At 43.7% G+C, this 25,155-nt stretch overlaps 4 protein-coding genes across 4 annotated transcripts; 3 read left to right on the top strand and 1 right to left on the bottom strand.

Annotated features, from left to right (window-relative positions):
- The first annotated feature begins 274 nt into the window (after window positions 1–274).
- On the top strand, window positions 275–6,746 carry pgk1 (phosphoglycerate kinase 1). Its single transcript, XM_040180999.2, has 11 exons — window positions 275–544; window positions 2,238–2,288; window positions 2,420–2,575; window positions 2,985–3,129; window positions 4,350–4,453; window positions 4,534–4,653; window positions 5,053–5,167; window positions 5,665–5,844; window positions 5,925–6,102; window positions 6,250–6,348; window positions 6,454–6,746. The coding sequence occupies exons 1-11, from the start codon at window positions 480–482 to the stop codon at window positions 6,492–6,494; spliced, it is 1,254 nt and encodes a 417-aa protein (XP_040036933.1). The 5' UTR covers window positions 275–479; the 3' UTR covers window positions 6,495–6,746.
- Window positions 6,747–6,881: 135 nt separating this feature from the next.
- On the bottom strand, window positions 6,882–10,429 carry LOC120821905 (uncharacterized). The gene is made up of 12 exons (XM_040181003.2): window positions 10,213–10,429; window positions 10,027–10,131; window positions 9,130–9,172; window positions 8,850–8,893; window positions 8,614–8,647; window positions 8,254–8,288; window positions 8,130–8,171; window positions 8,018–8,048; window positions 7,858–7,904; window positions 7,651–7,716; window positions 7,502–7,561; window positions 6,882–7,305 (listed from the first exon to the last, which is right to left on the bottom strand). The coding sequence occupies exons 2-12, from the start codon at window positions 10,127–10,129 to the stop codon at window positions 7,274–7,276; spliced, it is 537 nt and encodes a 178-aa protein (XP_040036937.2). The 5' UTR covers window positions 10,130–10,131; window positions 10,213–10,429; the 3' UTR covers window positions 6,882–7,273.
- Window positions 10,430–11,333: 904 nt separating this feature from the next.
- kctd7 (potassium channel tetramerization domain containing 7) lies at window positions 11,334–18,988 on the top strand. Its single transcript, XM_040181001.2, has 4 exons — window positions 11,334–12,524; window positions 13,626–13,795; window positions 16,102–16,280; window positions 16,395–18,988. Exons 1-4 carry the CDS (start codon window positions 12,192–12,194, stop codon window positions 16,769–16,771), a joined length of 1,059 nt encoding a protein of 352 aa, XP_040036935.1. The 5' UTR covers window positions 11,334–12,191; the 3' UTR covers window positions 16,772–18,988.
- A 65-nt stretch (window positions 18,989–19,053) lies between these two features.
- On the top strand, window positions 19,054–24,966 carry LOC120821903 (G protein-activated inward rectifier potassium channel 2). Its single transcript, XM_040181000.2, has 3 exons — window positions 19,054–19,715; window positions 22,686–23,606; window positions 23,882–24,966. Exons 2-3 carry the CDS (start codon window positions 22,709–22,711, stop codon window positions 24,232–24,234), a joined length of 1,251 nt encoding a protein of 416 aa, XP_040036934.2. The 5' UTR covers window positions 19,054–19,715; window positions 22,686–22,708; the 3' UTR covers window positions 24,235–24,966.
- Window positions 24,967–25,155: the final 189 nt, after the last annotated feature.

The raw sequence follows: 25,155 nt of genomic DNA, 5'->3' as shown, positions 1-25,155 counted from the left end.
TCATATTTTTTGTGTAAGAAACTATTAATGTAAAATGTGTTTAATTAAAAAGTATTTCGCTTCGGAATGTTGGTGGATTAGAAGTAAAAACCAGAAAAGGAAAATACTTAACATATACATCCGAATGAATGATTCTGTGACAACATTTTTTTTAAGTTATTTAAATTGGCGTGCATTAACTGACTCCAAAATAAGATCCAAGTTCCATTATCGTTAAAATGAATGAATGAACCAATGAGTGTGAGCTGTAAGCGTCATCAGGGGGCGCGTCCTTACGCCCAATAACAGAAAGCAACGACATCCAATTAAATACCTCGGCGTCTTCTCACCGTTACCAATCAGCGCACAGGAAGGCGTGTCCTGTTTCCGCCCCGCTGCTATTCCTCCTCGCTAAGGTCACTGCTGTCACTCGGTAGCTAACCGGCTGAGAAGGAAGCGGAGGAGACCCAGCGAAGAGAAGGCGGAGAAAAACAAGCAACATGTCTCTGTCGAACAAACTCACCCTGGACAAGGTGGACGTCAAAGCCAAGCGGGTTATTATGAGGTGAGCGGCTACTGCGTAGCTAGCCGAGCCGTTTAGCTAACCTTAGTTAAACGGGAAGGGAATTATTTGGCATTAGCTAGCAAAACGTTAGCTTGAATTCGAAGATGTTCTGCTGCCAAACAAGTTCTGTGGTCTAAAATACATCCAGTTAGCTGCTGAGCAGATGGTTAACGGCCTAACGCGTTGTCTGTCGCGTTTTGCCCGTGTCACAGTACGTGCCTGTGAGGAGATGCTGAATGGATGCATCCACCATGCAGGTTAAATTAGTCGATCCTTTAAAACTATCACTGCAATAATCCTGTCAATGTGTCTGTGACATATTGCACTCATAATCTGAGCAAATTCCGTCGTAATCGAGGTTATTTATTTCCCCATGACTATTTGTTCATAACGTTTTTAAAAGCCACCTTACTCTGCTTGAGTATTTCATGTTGCAGATGCAGAAGGTATTTTTTTATAATGCGGAGTTATTCTAATTAGTTTAAAAATATATATTTTGAATTAAAATTACTCATGTCATTTACAGAGGTAATGTGTATTGAGTATTAAGTATGAAGTACCTTTTTCAAATCTATACTGTATCTCATAATTGTATTTAAGCACCAGACTTGCGTAAAATTTGCATTCCAGTTGGTGGAGCTGGATTACTTTATACACTGCGGAGTAGCTTAACCTCTAATAATGCATCATAATTCTCAATCCTAATCTAATTTATTCCCATTTGTATACGTCGGCCATTGGCACCTGAGTCCCACGGCCACCTTGGAAATGTCACAGGTCATGTTGGTTTGCTCAGATTGGTGATGCAATGAACCGCAGCATAGGACAAGGTTCGCCAGCAGCGGCCTCCAGCTCGCGCTGCTCCGTGTTAAAAGGTCAAACTCCCTCATTGGTTCGGTCTCCGTGTAGAGGCAATGAGTTCCTTGGTATCGGAGCCGTCACGTTATTACTTCAATGCACCCCTGGCTGTAGACGGGGAGACGTCGTTTGAGCTGCTCGTCCAGAATAAAAAGAAGGAAGGAAGGAAGGCGTGACGTTGCCGTAGAGACCCGGTAGTGTCCCAAAGAAATCTGTTTCAAAATAAAGTAGTTGCGGCTTATCTGAGAGAGAAACTTTTGTAATGAAGTCAGAGAAACTCTTCTTGATGAAATCTTTTGTTCTTTGGTCTTATGTAGGCCATTAGCTAAGGTATGCGTGCGAGTCAAGTGTGAACATGTTTAGCCGATGCAGCCAAACCTTCCATGATATTCGGGTCTGCTCTGAAGAGCAACCGTTTGGCACAATAGAAGAGCGGAAAACTACAGCAGCTGTTTTAATGGCGTGAGAGCTGCTGAATCGCTGACTGCGGGGCTTCAGGCTCAGACAATGGACCGCCGTTCTAGCATCGCGTGCGTGCATGCGTGCGTGCGTGAAGGCTGACTATGTGTCTCAGTAAATCCGGGTCTCTGACACAGAAGTGGAGGTAGTTATGTAACTGCCTGGAGTAGGAGGGATGCAGCATGTTCTCGTGAGCTGCCCGTGTGCACCGCTTCATGATCCACCAGCTCGGTGGTCAGACACTGAACGGGTCTGATTGAAGTACCAGAATGTGACGCAGCAGCAAACCAAGTTGTTTGTAGTGCCAGAAATGAACTTTGCTACAAAGTAATGGAACGTAAAATAAAGTGTCATTCTAGTTTTCTTTTCTTTTTAGGGTCGACTTCAACGTTCCCATGAAGGACAAGCAGATCACAAACAACCAGAGGTAAAGTCTCATTTCTGAAGCAGGGTGTCTGCTTTAACAAAATAGACATCTTCTTTAAAAAGCATTCATTTTATAAGATGATCTCACGGTTTCTTTGAGCGACGCGTTGGCATCAAATTGTTGTTTGTCAGGATCAAGGCGGCTGTTCCCAGCATCCAACACTGCCTGGACAACGGGGCCAAATCCGTGGTGTTGATGAGCCATCTGGGTCGCCCCGACGGAAACTTTGTGCCCGAGAAATACTCGCTGGAGCCCGTCGCTGCCGAGCTCAAGACTCTGCTGGGGAGGTTAGTTGATGGAGTGACCTAGTTTATAAAGTCCATAACTAGAATCTTTATTTATAATCCATTTCAATGAACTGATTTCTATTCAGACAAAGAGGCCACCGTAAATCAATATCTTCCTCCTGTCATCGCATTTTAACTTCTGCAACAAATTCATTTTATGTGGCCCCTTCACAATAAAAGCCACTGATTTTTGCTCCGTGTACTGAGTAACATTTAATGCCTCTTTATAGAATTCACTTTTTTCTTGACAATTTTTCATTATTTGACCCATACACAAAAAAGAGCGCAAACTGAGTAAAACAATCTAAACTAAACAGAAGCTTTTGTCAAATTTTCAACATAAAAATCAACCAAATGCACCCTGCTATGCTGCTGAGAATGAAGAATCCTGTTTCCTCTGACTCTGCAGAGATGTCACCTTCCTGAAGGACTGTGTGGGTGCGGAGGTGGAAGCCGCGTGCGCCGATCCCGCCACCGGATCCGTCTTCCTGCTGGAGAACCTCCGCTTCCACGTCGCCGAGGAGGGAAAGGGCAAGGATGCCTCCGGTAACAAGGTGAGGCGTCATCCTGCATGTTCTGATCAAGGGAACAGCATTTTTTTTCTGCAGAATTTGTCACAAATCGAATGCTTCAATCCTGCAACTTATGATTTGAGATGCGTGGAGCCGGAGTTGTTGGGTGGTTTTCTTCAGGGACACATTTAGCACCTGTTGCCGCCGGCACCATTTGTGTGTAGTGTTGTTTCACAAGGTGAGGAAGCAGTGGTGTTCCTAGCTAACTGACTTTTTCAACTCTGATTAAAACACAATCACGGTCTGGGATTTCTAAACTTAAGCACTAAAAAAATGTCCTTAATCCTAAGGGACAAATCTAATCTCAACATGCAGATGAGGCTGCATGTTTTATCTTAATCAAATTAAAGTACAAATGTCAAAAGAATTCCTGCGACCCGCTTGGTCTGGATTTTTTTTTTTTGCTGGGTCACCCCGGAGAAAAACGCAGAGTCGCTGCAGCATCCGTCTGAAATGGCTGCGTCACCGTCTGATGGCGCCACAGTGAGGGGAGGTGCAAACACTCTGGTGCTGTCAGACAAAAAAACCTTTCATTTGCATCCGACTGCATGTTGGCTTTTGTTTTCAGTGATTTAAATGCATTTTAATTCACTTAGTTCTCATTCTACAGGAAATGACACTGTTTAGTGAACGTTTAAAAATTAAAACACTACATGGTTTTCAGAAGATACTCAGAGTAATTCTCCAAATGAGGTTGCGTGATCCTCCAGAATACGCGGGCTTTGCCTCCGTATGTCTCGATCCTGGCTCGCGCCTGTAGAGCAGCAGCTTTGACCCGCTGACATTTATCCTGAAGGTCAGCGCCGCTGTCCCGGCGGGATGTGTTGCTTTTCCTGGCCTGGTTGGTATGCGGCCTGTGGGGGTTGGTTTTCTACTGTGCTGCTGGACTATCAGACTTTATCACAATCACTACTTATCATTCATTGAACTACATGCGCAGCAAAGACCAGCGTGGCCTTCCCAACACAGACTGGAAGACCAGCAGCACCTTTCTGATAATGTGTAGTACGTACGAATCCGCAGCAAATGTGTGAGACTCGAGTGACATTTGAACAACTCTCGAGCTCTTGTGGCTTTTTTTTTTTTTTCCGCCCTTCAGTTTGTGAGGGCAGCAGGAACCTGATCGACAATGAGACACACATAACAAACACCCACACAGCCAATGTAAAGTCTTTTTCCGTGTCTTTTGTCTCGTCCCTCAGACCAAGGCCTCTCAGGGGGACATCGACTCCTTCAGGGCGTCTCTGTCCAAACTGGGCGACGTCTACGTCAACGACGCCTTCGGCACGGCTCACCGAGCCCACAGGTGAGCGGCGCGCTCATTTACCGGAGGACGCAGGTCGTGACCTCTGTGGTGACGTGACTCCTCCTGCTGCTCTCCCTCAGCTCCATGGTGGGAGTGAATCTGCCCCAGAAGGCGGCCGGCTTCCTGATGAAGAAGGAGCTGGACTACTTCGCCATGGCTCTGGAGAAACCCAAGAGGCCCTTCCTGGCCATCCTGGGAGGGTGAGTGCAGCTCTGTTGGAGTGATTTTTTTATTTCTTTTTTTGGTTGAATCGTGTCTGAAATTGTGATCTTAAGAAAATAGTGATCAGAATGTTTATTGGAACTGAACCATATTTTACAACATAATCACAGCCACCTTTTTGTCTTTATCCAATGAGGCATGAATGAGGCTCACGGAATCAGCAACATCTTAAAATGTCATATTTGCTTACATTTTATCAATCAATCGAATAAATGGCAGATTAATCAAATAAGGATATTCATTTGTTGCATCCCTAAAGCGGAGACCAAATCTCATTATTTTAATAACCTCGGGTCTGACGTTCTATGAACCAGTGTAGATGTACACATCACTCTACTACCTTTACTCATGTGTGCCGTCTCTTGTCTTTGTCTCAGTGCAAAGGTGAAAGATAAGATCCAGCTGATCAACAACATGTTGGATCAAGTCGACGAGATGATCATCGGTGGCGGCATGGCCTTCACCTTCCTCAAAGTTCTCAACAACATGGAGGTGAGCAGGACAAAAAACACACTTGTGCATTCGAACACTTGCTTTTCTCCTCCAGGCAACAGCACATTTTATTACAATTAATATTTTGAATAATAATCTCAACGCATAATGGAGTGTTGAAATAATCTCATTTTAGACTTTCTCCAGGAAGTACAGTTAATAATTTCGAAATAGGTATGCCTGACCGTCTGTAAACAATAAAACATGTTCCACAGAGAAAATGAATACATGTATTCTTACAACACAAAATGATTATTTTAAAGTTTAAAAAATGGAGGCAGACGTCTCAAATCATACGTACACATGGATCGATACCACAGTGACGCAGTGTGGAAACGTCTTTTGTTTGTCAAACAAAAGTTCTCCTTTCATATCTTTCTTGGGAGGTGAAATTTTGGTCGATCGTGACGGCAACAAAACAAAGAACCTTCTTTCTCTCTGCTGGCCGTGAACAGCTTTCATTGAACAAGATACGAGGTGATGTTCTCCCTCCTCAGATCGGTACCTCCCTGTTCGACGAGGAGGGCGCCGGCATCGTCAAGGACCTGATGGCCAAAGCGGAGAAGAACGGCGTCAAGATCACGCTGCCCGTCGACTTCGTCACCGCTGAAAAGTTTGATGAGAAAGCCGCCGTCGGCACGGCGACCGTTGCTGCCGGCATCCCCACCGGCTGGATGGTAAGACACCTTTTCTTCATCTTCTCCTTCTTTACAGATTGTTTTGCCTCCATTGCAGTTCATTGTAATTTCCCCTGCAGGGTTTGGACTGTGGACCGGCGAGCTCTAAGGCCTACGGGGAGGCGGTGGCCAGGGCCAAGCAGATCGTGTGGAACGGCCCAGTCGGTGTGTTTGAGTGGGAAAACTTTGCCAAAGGGACGAAAGACCTGATGGACAAGGTGGTGGAGGTGACCAAATCCGGCTGCATCACGATCATCGGTAAGAGACGAAATTCCCCACTAAAGACTATCAATTATCGGGAAAAACCTGAGGCCGCCCCCAAAGGTGAACTGGTTCTTTGTAAACACTAGACAAATGTCTAACTAATAAACCTTTTTAACACGTGTGATGTGTCTCCATGTGCAGGCGGGGGCGACACCGCCACCTGCTGCGCCAAGTGGAACACGGAAGACAAGGTCAGCCATGTTAGCACGGGAGGCGGCGCCAGCCTGGAGCTGCTGGAGGGTGAGCGACTGAGACATGATGTTCATTCCAAATAGATAAAAATAAAAAAACTCCGACCCATGATGAGGAAATGTTTCCACTGACTGTCCATCTGTCCCTTTTCAGGTAAAGTCCTGCCCGGTGTGGACTCCCTGAGCAGCGCCTAAACTTCCCGTCAGCAAGCTGGTGTTTTGCGTGAATGTGTGAGGATGTGTGTGTTTGTCTGTGTGTGTGTGTGTGTATTGTTTCACTTTTGCGTAACCACCCACTTGGAAACATCTCTGCATTAGCCACAGTAAATTTAACCAAACGGTTCATTTGATGTACGTAGTCGTTCAGTCTTTAAAAACCTTTCTTTGTTTCCGGCGCCGTGTCGATGTCAACTGATCTGTTCAGATGAATAAATCCGTCTCTGTAAACGTTTGTTGCCGTTTCCTCTTTTTTTAACTTGCAGTGAAATAGTTTTCACCGCAAGTGAAATAATCCTGCAGTTATAAAACTTTTGTGTTATTTTGTTTGTTACATGTAGAAAGTTGAGTAACGATAACAAAATATATATATATATCATGTACATGTTTATTATACAGAGTTCAAGTGGTGTTATTAATAAATACTGTATGAATGAAGGAAAAGATTATAAACAAACCAAATCTTGTTATTTAGAACACAAATAAATACATTGGAAAAGTCATGTGATGATTTGGATTTTCTATATTTAACTTTACTGTTCTTCTTTAAACAAGCTTAACTGACCCGTGGAGCGTTCTTGAATGTAATGTTTAGAAGTCACAAGTAACGTGGCTTGGATCATTGGCGCCTTCCTAAATTGTCCAGTGGATCTAGAAGCACTAAGGTGCCGGCTCCACTTTAACACGCAATCAAGGTCCTTGGTAGTTTTATTTACATCGTCGTTCAGAGTGCAGGCCGAGGTCCACGTCCCGTGCAGTCAGTCGTGTTCGTTCACGTAGTCCGGATCACCTGAAAAGCAGGTTTAGGAATCTTTTAGAGGGATGGTTTGAACCCTCTGACGTGGCTTGCGTGTGGAATTGTTGCGTCACGTCACCAAGCCTCATTAACCAGATTTTGTTGGCATAAATTATTTTGGAGTTTTCCCCCATCAGATTCACACAGAACCAAGTAACCTACAACTTAATGAGTTATTCATGGCACTCACTGTCGTTTTGCTCCTCCACGACTTGGTCCAAAAACTCTGAGTTCTCGTAGTCGTCGTCCTCTGTTTGAACGAGTTAAACTAAAGCGTTAAATGTTTCCGACATTTGAACTTATTTCCATGCGAGTATTCTGATTCAGTGATTGACTCACCATATGTACTTAATGGAGGTGATGGAACCTGGACGTTAGCATAGACACCTGGATCAGCATCCGCATCTTTAAAAGTACACAAAAAAGGGCATTTAATGAATGCTAAACAAAAGAATAATTAGTTTTGAACATATGTTCTTGTCTTTTATATGTCAATGCATTTTATTTTTTTGTACGTAGTTTAAATGGTAAAATGCAGATACACACCAGTTGTGTCCTGTTCATTTTCGTACACCGCTTCGGAGAGTGGAGCTCTATAAGACAATATACCAATATGATGCGTTTTAACCGCTTGTTCTGTTTTTACACATGTATATAAAACCTTTTTTTTAATGAGAAAATGTAGAAACAAGACCTTCAAACTTACACATATGTGTGTTCCGCGCATCCTGTGTGAGCTGCAGCAACACAGTAACAACATGTGAGAATTATCACTTTTAAAGATGGATGTATTCATTTGTGTGTGTGTGCGAATTTACCATTTGAGATATTTTGATAGTCCAACTGATCGTCCATTTCAGCTGCAGCACATGATGATTCAATTCAACACTGTGCAGAGTAATGTGTGCAGAGATTTGACGTGAGTATAAACGAGGATCTTACCTGTTGACAAGTCCCCAAATTCCTCTCTCGTTTCACTGCAAAACAAATTAAACCCCATATTTCTGTCAAGACAAACCTTTGAATTTGTCTCCCGGCAGAGAAGAAAGCTCTGAATGGAAACATGAATCGTTCTCTAACTGAAATCAGTGTTTTTTGTACATTCATTTTTATGTACAGATGAAAAGGCCATTGGCCCCCTGTTCCCAGTCCTGATGCTAAGCTAAGCTAGCCGCGTCGCTCAAGCTCTGCACCGAATGTACAGACATGCGGTTCACATCGAGCTTATTCCAACAGGAAATGTTCCTCTAAAGATACATTCGTTTCTGCAGGATTAGCAGATGTGAGTCAGAGAATACGTACGCTGCGAGGGAAGTGATCTGATTCGGTCTGGTGACTGAAAAATAAAATTGCAAAAGTTCAGTTAAACGAGGTCTGAAAAGTAAGACGTCGAACAAAACTAGTGCATTCACTAGAACAATATTCCTCTGTGATAATAATAGTTAGGTAAATCAAAAGTACATTCAATTGGTCCTTAAACACATGAAATGTCAAATCACATTGAGGTAAACAATGAAAAGAAATAAATTCTCACTTGCCTGTTTTTGATTGTGTCACAGCAAACACGCTCCCCCCACGTTGGCTGTCAGGGTACAAATAAAACAACTCAAATATACATTAAATATCAGAAGAATTCACTAAAATGCTGCTATGGGACAGACAGAAGAAAAATGAAACTACACATGTTCTATAAATTTAATACATTTTCCATAACTAAGGCATCCATCAATCAAAACCTTTATCAAGTCTATATGGTGTCAATAATATCTCTGCACACATGGTTTGAGATCCAATGAAGCGACACAGGACGACACTCACAACGTCTGCGGGTTGTATATTTGATGCTCCTCGTGTATGATCTCTGCAAGAAATACAAGGCGGATCAACGAGTAGCTCGTGGTACTTTCAACCCATAGTATGATTAAACACGTTGATCTGATCGGCTCGTAAGAGGGACTCGTATTCACTCTGAACGAGGTGGCCTGGATGACGTATGCAGGTTGGTGAGGAGTGGAATCTTTGTCGCGTTCCATTTGAGGCGCCTCAGCATTAAGTGGGTTTCCGCCTGTGTGTTCTTGTGTGCATTTTCAATTTGGACACACAAAATAAACCTCAATCAAACTGCTCAAAATGAAATAACGGATAAAAAAGCTTTCGCTGTTGTCTGAGGTGGAGAGGTTGTGTCAAGCCGATCAGAAACAGACTTATTGAAGGAACGACGACGTGCTGGAACTACTAATACTAGTACTAATAGTACTATTCTATTATACTATTATATACTACTATTATACTAGTACTATTCAAGGACTCTGAGTATTTCTGCCCCATCAAGACACATTTAGCCACTTTGCAAGTACACTATTTGCACACAAAACATATTTGACATGATATTATGTTATTTATTAAACTGTCCAACAGTTTATACAAGCGGAGCTGAAAGGACAGTTTAATTAATCCATTTTCTAACTGACAGGAAGATAATCTGCTACTCTTGGTGTTTTTTTTTCTCCTCCTCCTCCTCCGCCAACGACAACAGTACGTTCCCATTTTACATTAATGCGTAATAATAATATATGATAGTATAGCGGTCACAGGGGACATTTTTCTTGCACTGGGCACTTTTTTGACGTAGAGGACTTGACTGGACTGGAATCACTCCGATTCAAGTGCAACTGTGTCTGTAGACTGTATTACCATTTACAATTTTGCACTCACTTGATTTCTTTTTGCATCGCAGGCAGAGGACAGACAGCAGACTCAAGCCCATCACCAACACGACGCCCAGGGCTGCAGCCAGCGGACTGGAGTCCCCGATCATACCTAAAACACACAGGAGCACAGAGGAATATAAGAAATGAGCAACAAATAAAAGCTCTTACGTGACCTTTGAGGTGGACTGACTTTAGCTGCCGTCTGCAGGTGAAGCACTTCAACAGGTCTTGTGCGCCATGGTCGAAATGGCGGCTGCTGCTTTCCTGTTAGCGAGGCCGAGGGGTCCACAGGATGTGGTGGTCCAAAGCGAAACTGAAACCCGTGGGCCTCCTTGTATGCGAGACGCACACTCGAACAGTGCAGTGACATTGAAGAGCAGGGGACGCGCCTCAGTGCGCGTTGAACTAATATAAAACCCAAAGACGGGTTCCCATCACGTGTGGATAATGTTTTCCTGTCAGGGTGCTTTCTAACGCTCCTCTGTAAATTATGCTTCTGCTGTATTTCACAAGGAAAGAGTGAACTTTTTACTTACTTTTACCTACACTTTGCAGACTTTTGATTGTTAACCCAAAGAATAACCAACTAACAAATGAGGATTTATTATTAGAAACCAGCCTAATGCTTGTTATGTCCGCTCACTCTAAACAAAAGCTTCTTATATGTTATATGTTGCAAAGTTATGTCAATTAAAACTGACCTGGAAGAAGAGATGGATGCATTGATGCATTGGTGGGTCTGGTGAGTTTGATGAGTGTGGTGGTGGTGAACATTCGCCCATTGTGGCCGTAAAGAACAGAAAATAAACACCTGCTAAAACATCGTCGTTTTAAGGAACAATTTAGATAAGAGATTCTCATTTCCAAAACGTCTTCTTACCTGTTCTTGAGTCATAGACAATTAAGAAAACCGTTTGAACTAAAAGGAAGCCGGACTTAAGAGAAAATGTATGTACTCAAGTAAAGTACAAGTACCTAAAAATTGTTCTTATGGAGTACTTTTTAGTTTCAGTGAAATCCAACATGTCTCCCAGAAATATATCTTGATTCCTTATATTACACCACAGTAGAGGTAAAAGCCCTGCATTCATTATGGTACTTGGGTAAAAGTACATCAAGTGTTGGCATAATGATGCAAAACCTGCTTGAAACACAATCCACATGCAACAAAATGGTCCCTTTCATTGTGTAGTGTTATATCATCGGATAATTACTTTTAATAAAATAAAAGAGCTTGTGTTCACTCGTCGATGAGAAAAAAGTGTCACAAGTTTTATGTGTAACCAGACTATGAAAACACTCCATCACTAGTAATAGCATTTATTCAAGGAAGAATTACACACAAAGTACACAGGTCAAATCCACACATTTCAAGATATACAGTAGGAGACATCAAATGTCTCAAAGGACAGATGTCTCATATGTTTGCTGTGTTGTACATTCAGTGGTCCGGCTGCCTTCATTGCTCAGTTTGTTCCATTTTCAGCACTTGCCCCCAATAGATTAGATTAGATTCAACTTTGATCTACAATCTCTTTGTGGTGGGAAGAAAAACATCCCTCTGGTTCAGCTTAAATTATTCTGCATGCTTCATGCTCAAAAAATACGAAAAGATTTGCTCCCAGCTGTTGTTGTGACCAGTGACATTTCAATTACAGAATAAGTAATAATGTTTAATTGTATATCAATAAGTTATTGAAATGTTTTACAATGGCGTTGAGAATAATTCTTCCACAATAATAAACTTATAAACAAACATGACTTTGCTAGCCTTTCAGCCTAAACCAGTAAGGCTCTTCTATTAACAATTTAACTTCATATCGTAGTTGATTTTAGATTCCTCGCGGTCCAAGAGCGTTCTTTGGCGTGATGACGTCACGACGCGTCACCAGACGTACGCGCACGTCGGCGCGCCCACAGCGCCGAGGGAGCCCGAAACAGTTGAACGCCACGGACCTTGTAGTCCTTTAATTCTTGAATTACTCGAAGCGGAATGCCCTTACTTCCGCTCTGAACGCAGGGGGTGTGTTCGCGCCCCCCCCACGCCGTCCCCTCCCACCCCCTGCTTTTGTTGTTGGGTTTTGTTGTTGTTGTTGTTGTCGTCTCCTCGTCCCTGACCCTGATTTATTCTTTCGGGCGCTGCCGCCCGACGGTTGGTCCGCCGCGCGCATGCAGCGGAATGGCTCGAGCGGCTCCAACGGTTCTGACAGCTGCGGCGGCGGGAGGGGCCGCCAAGCGCTGTCCTTCAGCCCGCTGCCCGCCGCCGCCGCCGCCGCCGCCACCACCACGCGGGTCCGGCGGTTCGTCCAGGAGCGGCGGGCGCTGCCGCTACCCAGGGTGATGGTGGTGTTCTCGGGCGCGAGCGACACCGAGAAACCGGGCGATGCCATGTCAAGCTCGGACTCCGCCGCGGAGGATGACTTCCGAAAGCCGGCCTCCCCGGCGCCGAGCTTCGCCCTCAGCAAGCCGCTCCGCTCGTCGCTCAACACCCCGGAGCCGGAGGTAGGGCAGGGCCGCTTTACCACACCGTTATACCGGGCAGGGGAGGGGGGGGAATCACGCTCACCCGGCACACAACCGGTATAACTGCGCTGACATGCTGTGTAACTTAGTTTGAAACATGAGCAGTTAAACTGGTAGCAAGGGGGCAATACATCCTAATCCATAATAATAACAACCCATTTATTGGCTGGTTTTGTATTGTTAGTAATATAAAACCTACAACGCAACTACGGTTGTCAAATAAGTGTAGTAGAGTGTGACGTATTTGAGCTGTAGTTTGTGCAGTCGCAGTAGGGGGGGATACTAAAATAGCTCAGAATTAGCATAGTACTTGATGCTCAGTTAATTTCATCCAATTTTAAATAGCACACACAAACATACGACTTATTAGTCAATGGATAAGAGCCGTTTCCACCACACCATGAAAGTATAAGAAATACCCATATACATATACGCTATACTAGTGTGCACAACATATTATTATGCTTCCAAATATTAACTGTATACGGCTTTTTCCACGGGGGCGAGAGGTGGGTTGAGCTCGCTGCGCCTCTTCCTGATTGGCCGCCACGTGTGTCACATGACTCGAGCGAACGAGCGACCATGTGATCTAGCAGAATAATCCTCTTACTTCTGAGGTGTGAGAGTAAAGCCAAGGAGAGAGTATTCACAGGTCTTTATATATAGATGTGTTCAATTAGCATTTCTTTTTAAAGTGTTTAAACTTAAGTACTACTCCAACCATTAATTAATTAAACTTATGATGTAATGCAGCACTAGTCAGTATACAAAGAGGAACCAAATATACAAAACAAAATGAACAAAAAATTATGCCAGTGAGATTATTTTTTTATACACTGCACATTTATTTATTTGCCATCTATGTACATTTTTCTTTTAATTGTTGGTATAGAATAAATACATTTAACCACCACAATTTTCTGCATGTTTGAAAGCTTCAAGTCTTAATAGTGTATTAAACACAAACCAGACGTTTTTATAATTGAAACAAATTATTCAAACAATGAAAAACACATCTACGCTGTTTACTGTTGTGTGTTACAATCATAAGAGTCTCTTTTCTTTCCATATTTCCTGTAGTTTCCAGAGGTCATCTCTCTGAACGTTGGGGGTACGTTCTTCACCACCCGCCTGTCCACCCTGCGGCGATACGAGGACACGATGTTAGCCGCCATGTTCAGCGGGCGTCATTACATCCCACGTGATGCTGAGGGACGCTACTTCATCGATCGGGATGGAACATATTTTGCGTGAGTTGCACTGTGTGTAAAATATTTTCAAACCAACAAATCAAGAGGGGATTATGCTATTTATTCAATCAAGATTACTGTACAGTCGGTTCAACGAGAATATAAGAAATCACCACGTATTTTTTCATTGTGAAGAGCACAACAATGCAGCCGATAACATGCATGAATGATAGCAGGCAAGGTGTCGCTTTCAGTAAAGCTCTTCCTCAAACCTCAAAATAGAAATGAATTTGATCTGGGAATATTAGATGCAATTACTTGACTCTCAAATCAGTTCTCTTCAATCTCACCACTAAGTAGACTGCAGATGGCCCAAAGAAAAAACAGACAGACTCAATATTTAGTGCCCGATTGCACCAGTTTTATTCAAATATCATCATTGTTTCCTTCTTCTTTTGTCACCAAAACCTTTACTAAGAAAACATTTGGTGTCTGAATTATACAGATTTCCTCTATTAAAATAGACCTTAATGAACAAGCGTATTCCAAACTTTGTCGACAGTAGTGTATAGATGTATTTACCTGTTCAGGGAAAAGTTGCAGTAATATGTCAGAAAAGAAGTGTGAGAATGTGAGGTTTGTGAATGCCAACTGGAGGGAGCTGACAATAACAAAAGTTCACACTCTGCCATCTTAAAGGGTTTCATAAAACTGCAGATGGCGGTTCATTATTTTCTGACAGGCTTCTGTCAGTGCAATAAACTCTTTTGCATATCTATTTCTGTGCTTGTTTTCTGATGCATAGGCATGCAGCGGGTAGTTACACAAGAGCCTTCAGTCACAGCCTAGTGGTATTTTGCATTGGTGAGGGTTGAACGGGGAAAAAACTGATTAAAATCTTGAGTCGTGTGCATTTCAGCTACTGACATCAACAGATCTTCACTGAGATTTGTACTTAAACAAAACATTTTGTACTAAACTGCAGAGACCCCAAGAAAAAAACTAATTTATATTCAATTAAGAGGAAAGCTTCTTTTTAATAATTGCAAAACAACAAACAGTGGATTTCCCCAGGGGCCCACAAACAGCTACGGTGCTATTTACATGTATTTGTATACTCTAATTTACATTCATACTTTTCTATTTGGCCTATTCCACTACGTGTGTAACTTGTTTTTGTGCTTTGCATCTTTTGGGTACTGCGAATGTTGCATCATTCCTTTTATATGTTTTGCACGGAAGCCCAGGAGAAACACTAGATTAAACAGCGTAATTTGCTCAATTTGAACAATAATACAACAGTTAAAAGAAAAATATTGTTGCCAACTCTCTTCCAATGAAAGCAGCGGCGTTGGCCCCAAGTCTGTAACACCGATGTCCCGTCAGCCTTCGCTCACAAAGCAGCTCCAGTAAAATGATCGTCACGAGCGTAAACAACAAACACGGCGGCTCTATTCACTGCTGTCGAGCTGGCAGCTGGTGGAAGACTGATTGCAGTCTGGTGGGATGTAGCCCCTTCAGGACGTTCTGGGCAATATATTCAACAGAGACATTTCGCTCATAACGCTCAAACGTCACGCTGACGGCGTCGCCAGAGGAGAAAAGTCATCAGGATCACCGCTGTCAGTAAGCGTCATCGTCTGCGCAACATCAACGTCCATACAGCGTTTTATAAGATATTTAATGCTGGACTGAAGAGAGCTGCTAGCGTTGCTAAAAGGCCAAAGCAAAACAGTTTAAATATTCAACACGTGTGAATTATGTAAGCGGAAGGTTGAGGCGAGGTCAGTCCTGTACGAATGTGTCTGAAAAAAGGTTGTTTGCATGAAAGATTCATATACAAGGAGCTAGCAGAATGAGACAAGAGGCCGTATGTAGCTAAATAAAGTACTAAAACCAGACAGAAGGCGTTACAGGTGGGACGTACAACCACCCCGTGTTTTTGTGGAAATTGCTGTTTAATAAATCTTCCAGTTGCTGTTGTGTTGCACACTGCGGCAGTTTCTGTTTTTCCTCTGGGACGTCTCTTTTTCTGCATTGGTTTTATCCTCAATGTTTACCGGCGAGTATGTTACTGCATGAGCAGAGACACAAATAAAATAGACCACATAATTCAAATAAATGCATTTATTATTTAAAAATAAAATGGTTTTGGCTGCAAAACAAAAAGAATTGGAGAGAAGAGCGAACCATAGTTGGTGGGCTCTAAATATTAAGTGGGTGTGTTTTTCTTTGGGCCGGCTGCAGTTTGCTAAGTGGATATATTGAAGCGGCGTACGGTCAGTATACATTCCAGTAGTGTTGGAGTAGTCGGAAATATAGTTTTAACTGCATCAGTTTGAGACAACATCCGTTTCCATTTAAAGGGACATCCTGAACTTCCTGCGAGAGGGCGAGCTTCCTCACAGGGACCGCGTGCGAGCGGTGCACAGAGAGGCTCAGTTCTACTCCATCGGCCCGCTGCTGGACAGCCTGGAGGACACGCAGCCGCTCACTGGGGAGAAAGTCCGGCAGGCCTTCCTCGACCTGATGCCCTACTACAGAGGTACGCAGAGCCGGGTTGAGGTTTGGTTGCCCACGGCGACAGCACATAATACACAGACGTTGCTCTCTTAAGAGATGTTTTACCTACATGTCCGAACCATCTTCGTCATCTCAGACAATCTGGAGCGCATCGTGGAGATCGCCAAGCTGAGGGCCATGCAGAAGAAGGCGCGGTTCGCCAAGCTGAAGATCTGCGTCTACAAGGAGGAGATGCCCATCACGCCGTACGAGCGGCCTCTGTTTAACTCTCTGCGCTTCGAGCGCTCGGACAGCGAGGCCAAGCTCTTTGAGCACCACTGCGAGGTGGACGTCTCCTTCGGACCGTGGGAGGCCGTGGCGGACGTCTACGACCTGCTGCACTGCATCGTCAGCGACCTGGCCGAGCGCGGCATCACCGCCGAGCAGCAGTGCATCGGCGTCTGCGACAAGCACCTGATCAACCATTACTACTGCAAGAGGCCCATCTACGAGTTCAAGATCACGTGGTGGTGAGGGGCCGGGGGGGGGGGGTGGGCAGCCGATGGGACCAAAATGCCAGAGAACGGGGGTTCCCTTTTTACTACAACTAGACCGATATTGGTTTTTGTATTGAAGTTGCCAATATTTTGTGCTGATGTCTTAAAATGTGACCCTTTAAATCACGCTTTGACATTTTATTTTAGAAATGAAAAACACTAATTAAACTCAGTTGCTAGTTTATCGAGGCCGCCTACAATGCAGTCTTAACACAACAGTCCCGTATTAAATCTTTAATTTAAAACTTAATGAAGTGGGATTTATTGCAGCACTGTTTTGAACTTCTTTAGTTTAACTTAAGTCTGTCTCATTTCCTGGTAACTGAGGGTTTATACCAAAGCAACACTACTACTTTTAAGAGTAACACAGCACCACTTTAGTCCTGTTTTTGTTGACCTGCATTGATTTAACTCGTCGCCTTGATGCAGTGATGTAAACGTGTGAAATCACTCTCGGTAAAGATGTGTCAAAAACTCACTTCCGGCTCACAAGGAAGAGGTGAAACATGTCGACATTCAAACATGAAAAGGGAAAACAAACCTACTGTTTGGTGTACCACAAAGGTACTATTTAAAGTTACACCTTAAGCTAAATGCTTAACTCTACTCTCCTTTGGCTCTCTGCGGTCTATTGAACAGCGTTTAGGAGAGCCGAGCGCTGATCAATAAAACCTTTCACCTCCAGAAACGTCCCGCACAGCATAATCAGAGTTTTGTATCCAACGGAAACACAAACAAAACTATTTTTGCTATGATATTGCTGAACAAAGCATTTTTAGATTACCCTCAGAAATGCTTCGGATGAAGCTGCACAGGAGTTTCTTTTGCTGTCTTTTAGACGGATGCTGTTAAAGTCTGTTTGCACTGATATGTTTACATTTTTTCATTCACGTCATTTGATAAAACCCCTTTTCTGGGACGAGGTGAGCTGCATAAAGACTTCAGGCTGCTTTTGTGGGAACTATTCCTTCAAGTTACTATTCAAAGGTCTAACCTTAAATCAGGATATTATTGGTAGGTTTCGGTCCGGCACATTCTCTGTTGTTACATGCAAGTTAAAGAAAAGTGAACTAAAGTTGCTTCATGTTGCAGCGTTGGTTGAATGGGGCCCGATAATCAGCTTCTTTTCACAACTTTATATCAATCTTTATACACTTCAAATGCAAAAACGTGCAGGTGTAAAAACTACAAATACTGTTTGTTGGGGTTCTTTGGATGAACATTTACGGTTGTAGACACAATGACGATGTATTGAAGCCTCAAAAAACTGAAGCCTGAGATGACGCATCAGACTTTGGTCGCACGACTGTTTATTTCATTTAAAAGTTCATCTTTGACGTTGGCCTAACTTTATTATTATTTTTGATTTATTTTTCTTACTTAGTTTTTCCCTTAGCTGAATTTGTACGTGATCGAGTTCAGAACCGCCTCATATTTTCTCAGTGAGTAAATCACACTAGTTGATATTGAATATTGTAAGTAAGTATGAAGTCAAATCTTTATTTTTTAGGAATAAGTTTTGTTTCAGGGTGCAGATGAAGTGTTTAACCTGCTCCTTTTTGGATTAACAGAGTATATTTTAATTATGCAACCTCCTGAGGAGCTTGTTTTTAAAGATGTGAGAAATGTTGGGGTTGTATCCATGTTGTCGCTCTTCACATTTTACTCAAAGTTGCCGGGGATTGAAGGTAGCTGAAGATTTTGCACACAAAGTAAATATTGCTGATGAAATGCAGCCATTTACACTTTCTTCTATTGTTTCCAAGTTAAATAATGTATATATAATATTTAGTAGCTATCAATCGTTATTGCTCTTTATTGTCAACCTCATTCCACCTTTTAAGTTAAGTAAAATGTTCTTCCCTGTACCTGATAGTGAAGTGAAGGCACTCTGTGATTGTAACCAATATGTGATTTTATTTTGTGAAAGAATCTGATAAACAACAATAGAAAGCAACAGTACGGTACATTTATAACATGCTTATTCTAACACATACGAGCGGGAGAGATGCAACACTGCTAATCTTTGTTTACACTGTTATGTTTGCAGTATCTGCGTATTGTTATTTATCTTCTTCTGTTAGCTTCTAGGAAGCTCTTGTTCCATTGTATTATTTGGGTTTAGTTAGTTTGCAAAGAAAAGTAAATGGTATTTTTATTTTTCATGGTTAGTAAAAACAAACGGTGAAATGCTTTTACTGTCCTTTTATTTCGCACGGTCCCGTCCCTCAAAGGTGGGGTTGGTACTCCTGTAAAACTGCATTTAAGAAATCAATTTAAAAAAATCAAATCAAATAATGACCTGCACAGAAAGTGTCCAAGTCAACAACATGGACAGCCAAACATTTCATTATGGATGTAAACATATGATAAATACTATCCTCTGTCAGGGGCACCATCCTGGTCCTCGGCCAGGTACTCAAATCAATTCATTTTTGCCGAAAGCAGCAATATACACATCTGCCCCAGATAGAGTTTCATTAATTCATTTCTGTCAGAATAGAATGAGATTTTCAACCAAAATATTATAAAACAAAAAATGTTTCCTAACAAGATGAAGAACCCTGCAGTAAAAGTACTCCGTTACTCTCCGGCGCTGGCAGGTTGTTTAAGTGATCATGAACATGCGGTAGAAGAACACGCTGTTTTCCGTCTCATCACCACCCATGTCTCCGCCCCCCCCCCCCCCTCACTCCACCTCACCCCCTCCCTCCCTCTGAGGGGTGGAGGCTGACTGCTCGGCGCTTCTTCTTTTTTTTTCTCCTCCGGATTGAGGATGGAGGAGTCGGGGCATTAGCGGCTCTTCTCCAGTCGGTCTTCGCGGAAGGAGAGACAGCGGCTCGCCCGACCACGAACCCGCAGCCGGGACGTTTTCTCTTCATGGGACCGAAGCGCCTTTAGGAATGACTCTGCTGCGCGAGGTAACGATGCACCTTTCCTCCCTTTTCCTGTTCGCGTTACTGGCAGCTTGTAATGTAATCATCTACTATCTGTTTCCCCGGGGGAGGGGGGGGGGGTTACACAACACAGCCAAATGAGAGATTAATTAAGTGTGATTACGCGCAGGAAATATTAATTATAGGCTACAGCAGACTGGACTCTTTCTTATCCCTTCTTCCTGTTGATGTGATGGAGGTAAAATAAGCTGCCGGTGATGGATTGAAAAAGAGACCAAAAAATGAAGGTGTTCCTGGGCTGTGAGAGCCCGCAGGCCGCGGCGGCCCTCGGGTCTCCCCGGGAGGACCTCCAGCGACCAGCTCCTCTGGTGCGTTAAAGGAAACACGGAGAAAACGCACATAAAGAAGATTTTTATTGTTATCTGGAGCTCTTGCGTCTCCATGACAACGGCCCGTCGTTTAGCTTATCCCCGCTCTACAACAAAATCCTGTTTATTATGCTCATTACATGCAGGTCAACACCCTCCCCCCCCCCCCCCCCCCCCCCACCACCACATCGAACACACAGGTGGTCCCTGTTAACAGGCTGACCAGGTGGGCCACTTTATTACCTTTGTTATCCTCTCACCAGCTAAATCTGTTCAAATACATGTTTCGCTATAGGAGTAAAAGTGCAGGATCATTTTTTATGATACAAAAATGATTACTTTAGAAAAATATCCCCTTATGCATAAATAAATACCATCAGGCGATGAAGTGATTAATCGGCTGTAATTGTATAAACTGTTGAGTGGTTCACTTTATAACAAAGGATAATATTTTATCGACTATACATGTGTTTTATGCATTAAAGTTGCTGCCAGATGTAAAGCGCATTAAGGATCCTGTGATAACAGTGGACGGTCGTCCAGCTTGCATCACTTTAAATAATGGGGCTCGATGCGCCACACGGAAGAACAGCAGTACATTGTTTTATGTAACCAAAAGTGCTTCATTATTCTGCCGTTTATATAATCAGTTATTAAACGCGGCTGGTTCTGATCCATCAGTCTTCCCCCGATAACCAAAGAGCTAAAAGAAATATGATAAAATCCTACGATTTAAACATTGTTTCTTTGAGACATTCATGCCTGTGCTCAGCTCTTGGTGTGGGCCTAAAAATAGCGCGTATCCCCACGTGGCCGCCGCTCGATTTTGGATCCACGTTGGGATATAGCTGCCTGGTTAACAGCCTCCTCCACACAGCAGAGATGATTCAGAATCAATATCATGAGCGAGTGTGTACCGATCGATGGACTTTCCTTAGAGTCCCTCCGACACGGTGCCTGATGTGGGCCCACATCTCACCTCAGGCCGAGAGCGTTCTACAATTGTAAATGGGCCCCTTGGTTCTTTTAGGATACGGATAGTGTTTTTCTCTCTTTTCGTCGAAAGAATCCAATTACAATCCACGTACGTCAGAGTCTTTTGTTTGGAATTGTGCGTATAAGTATATGCTGTTATTCCCCATTGTGACATTGTTCCCGCCCTCGATATGATGGAAGGTTTTCACCCCCCCGTCCACCTTCGACCAGTTCGTTTTGAGCATAATTTGGTTTTGAGCTCCATGAGTCCTTTGGCTGTAATTTAATCTTAACATGTGTTTTACAGTTATGTTTAATACAGAAAAGCACCTTACTGGGCTGGTTGTAAATTAAATCTGCACACACACACACACACACACACACACACACACACACACACACACACACACACACACACACACACACACACACACACACCACTGAGAGACGTATGAAGTTATTTGCAGTTGTGTTTATTGCAGCCCATCTAATTGAAGTGCACTTGCGGTTTTTGGTCTCCATCTCCTAAAGGAAATTTCCAAAACGATGAAATGAAACATGCTAAAAATGTTTTGTACGGCCGCGGGTCATTTCAGGGCCAGATGATGATAACGTCTCTCACATTAATTCATTGTTAGAGCAACAAAGAACATTCATTTTGTGTTGACTTTGGCTGCTTCTGCGGACAAAATCACCTCGTGAAAGATCTGTTCTTTGTCACTTTCTTTGGTCTGTTCTTTTCTTTTTTTCTCTTTGCTGATCCTTCCACTGTATCAGGAAATACAACATCAAATAGAATAACCGCCTCCTGCTTCCTTTTAATTGGCTAACATGCTTTTCACTGACTGAACCGTAGATGGTTTTGTCTGATTTTGCGGGTAATCTGCCCGAGGGACACATTTGTTTTTCCGTTTTTTTGGGGGCTTGGAACGATATTCATATCCCGACCCCGACCAAACACACTCCACGAGTCTGAACCTGACCAGTCCAACGAAGGCAGGCCTAACGAATCGGATATCTACTGGAGCGAAGAATAAAAGAATTAAAATGACAACTAGATTCTTCACAAATAACAGCTTCATGCAGGAAGCAGACATACAAGGACTATGAGATTATTATGAAACGACATGAAACAGACAGCTGTTATTTAACGCTGCGTGGAGCCTCATCCAGTGCATTCCTGCTTTATTGAAGTACTTTGGTAGACGGTGCCGTGTGTTGCCATGGAAACCAGCCCTGCTCGAGCTCATAATATTCTCCCGTGAATGGTGAGCAGAACGGCTTCAACACACCCATTTGTCCCAGTGGCAAATGACCCGCTGACGGCGGCTTCGGGAGTGTGGAAAAGACATCAGAGGTGTCAAATGATGTTTTTTCCAACTACTTGGGTTCGACCTGACGAACTGACGTCAGTGGTGTTCATTTGTATATTCCCGTGGATGTCGTGATACAAATTATTGCATCAGTTTATTGGTTTATTATTTACCTAAAGTCGCAAAATATATAATATTTGACTCCAAAAGGTAGCAGAGTAGACGTGTAATGTAGCCCAAAATGGACAACTACATATTTCTATATAAATGCATACTCTCTTGCACTTTTCAAACTACTACTACTACTAGTTACCACCATGATTGTTCTTCTCTGCCAGGCTTGAATCTACCTAGAAACCCCATGGAGCAGGATGTGGAGAGCCCGGCCATCATCAAAAAGCCTAAGTTGCCAAAGCAGGCCCGGGAGGACCTGCCTAAACAGCTGTCAGAAAAGGAAATCTCAAAGAGGGTCCAGCGCTACGTCCGGAAAGACGGGAAGTGCAACGTCCACCACGGTAACGTTCAAGAGACGTACCGCTACCTGACGGACATCTTCACCACGCTAGTCGATCTCAAATGGGGGCTCAACCTGTTCATTTTTGTGCTGGTGTACACCGTGACGTGGCTCTTCTTCGGCTTCATGTGGTGGCTCATCGCGTACCTTCGGGGCGACCTGGAGCACTTGGCAGACAACCAGTGGACTCCGTGCGTCAATAACCTCAACGGGTTCGTTTCAGCCTTTCTGTTCTCCATCGAGACGGAGACCACCATCGGCTACGGGTACAGAGTCATCACGGACAAATGCCCCGAGGGGATCCTCCTGCTTCTGATTCAGTCGGTGCTGGGATCTATCGTCAACGCCTTCATGGTGGGTTGCATGTTTGTCAAAATCTCCCAGCCCAAGAAGCGGGCCGAGACGCTGGTGTTCTCCACCAACGCGGTCATCTCAATGAGGGACGGGCGGCTGTGCCTGATGTTCAGAGTCGGAGACCTGCGGAACTCGCACATCGTGGAGGCCTCCATCAGGGCCAAGCTTATAAAGTCCAAGCAGACCAAGGAAGGGGAGTTCATCCCTTTGAACCAGACGGACATTAACGTGGGTTACAACACGGGCGACGACAGGCTCTTCCTGGTGTCGCCGCTCATCATCTGCCACGAGATAAACCAGAGCAGCCCCTTCTGGGACATCTCGCAGGCCCACCTGAGCCGGGACGACCTGGAGATCGTTGTGATCCTGGAGGGGATGGTGGAGGCCACAGGTGAGTCATCAAATGTTTACGGTTTTGTATTTGTGCCGTCATTATGCCTGTATTACAAACAATGGCACCAGTAACCATTAGTCAGTGGTAATATGGGTCTGTCTGTTGATCCACCTCTTTGGGCCTGACTAAAACATCTAGATCTTCATGTCGTACCCTGGAAACATGACAGTTTTGAGTCAGAGACCCTTTTCAAGGGCAGAAGCTGCCTGAGACACTTAGGTCTTTCTTCGGCGTGTGACGAGCACATGAGTGTATGATGTTAATGTCTCCAGGCATGACGTGCCAGGCCAGGAGCTCGTACGTCAGCAGGGAGATCAAGTGGGGCTACCGCTTCACTCCGGTCCTGACCCTGGAGGACGGCTTCTACGAGGTGGACTACAACAGCTTCCACGACATATACGAAACCAACACGCCGGCCTGCAGCGCCAAAGAGCTGGCCGACATGACCAACCGCAGCCGCCTGCCGCTCACCTGGTCCCTGGCCAGCAGGCTGAGCCAGCAGGGGCTGCCGGAGGCCGAGCGAGAGGGCCACGAGGCCAAGACCGGCGCGGCCAACCAGGGGAAGGACCGGCAGCCGGAGAGGAACGGCGACATCGCCAACATAGAGAGCGAGTCCAAAGTGTGAGAGTTTTATTGTGTGGCAGCGCGTCCCTTTTTTGGGACGGCGCAAAGACGAAGACCAAATGAGCACAGCGGGCCGAGTGTTCCTGCACCAACAACTGCCCCCCCCCCCGCCCCGAAAATAAACAAAACGCCCGCTGGGCTGAAAACCCTCTGCGGGAAGTGCATGTTTAATATATAACGTGAGGTCCTCCTGATGAGATTCCTATTATTTTTTCTAATAAGATATTCCTAGGGGCATTTGCATACGTACTATTTTTGTATATAATATGAAATGTTTTGGATTTGTTGCAGTTGTGAATATTTTAACAGATGTTTGATACTACTTCTTTTAGGTTAGTTCGTTATGTCCTCTGCCTTACTATATGAATAAAGCTTTCACTATTTGGTTTCTCAGATATATATATCAGCATGTATAAAGATGATCTGCAGTTTGTGTATCTTGTATTGTGTATATAGTGTTGTGTTACAAGGAACACTTACGTCTCGATGGATGCAAACACTAGTTTAAACCAATGACAATGACTTCTCCACATGATAAATGTTTGCTACGGTACTTACTTATTATTATATTTGCTTTGGAAGCCATGACTTGCTGTTTGCAGCTGGGTGACTTCAGACAATGGCCCTTTAAAAACTGCATCTCGTCACTTTTGCACATTAGAGGCCTCCGGTGTCTGTTTCAGTCTCCTGAAATCTCTCACGTGTCACCTGACAGTATCAAAAATAAAGAAAATAATGAATTGCATATCATGCACTTAATGCGACATGTTTTATGTGATTATTTGCATCTTATGGTGTTTTTTCAGTAGCAGAAAGTGCTGAAATACTTTAACGAGCTACTCAGATGAAAGAGGTCTTTTCAACGAATGTATTTAAAGTCTCATTCTGCAGTACAAATGTGTCATGGGACTGATATCTGATA

The sequence above is a fragment of the Gasterosteus aculeatus genome, chromosome 7, assembly GCF_964276395.1.
Source record: "Gasterosteus aculeatus chromosome 7, fGasAcu3.hap1.1, whole genome shotgun sequence".
In the NCBI taxonomy this organism is placed as follows: domain Eukaryota; kingdom Metazoa; phylum Chordata; class Actinopteri; order Perciformes; family Gasterosteidae; genus Gasterosteus; species Gasterosteus aculeatus.
The sequence above is the reverse complement of the archived record's forward strand: the minus strand, read 5'-3'. Positions and strand labels throughout refer to the sequence as shown.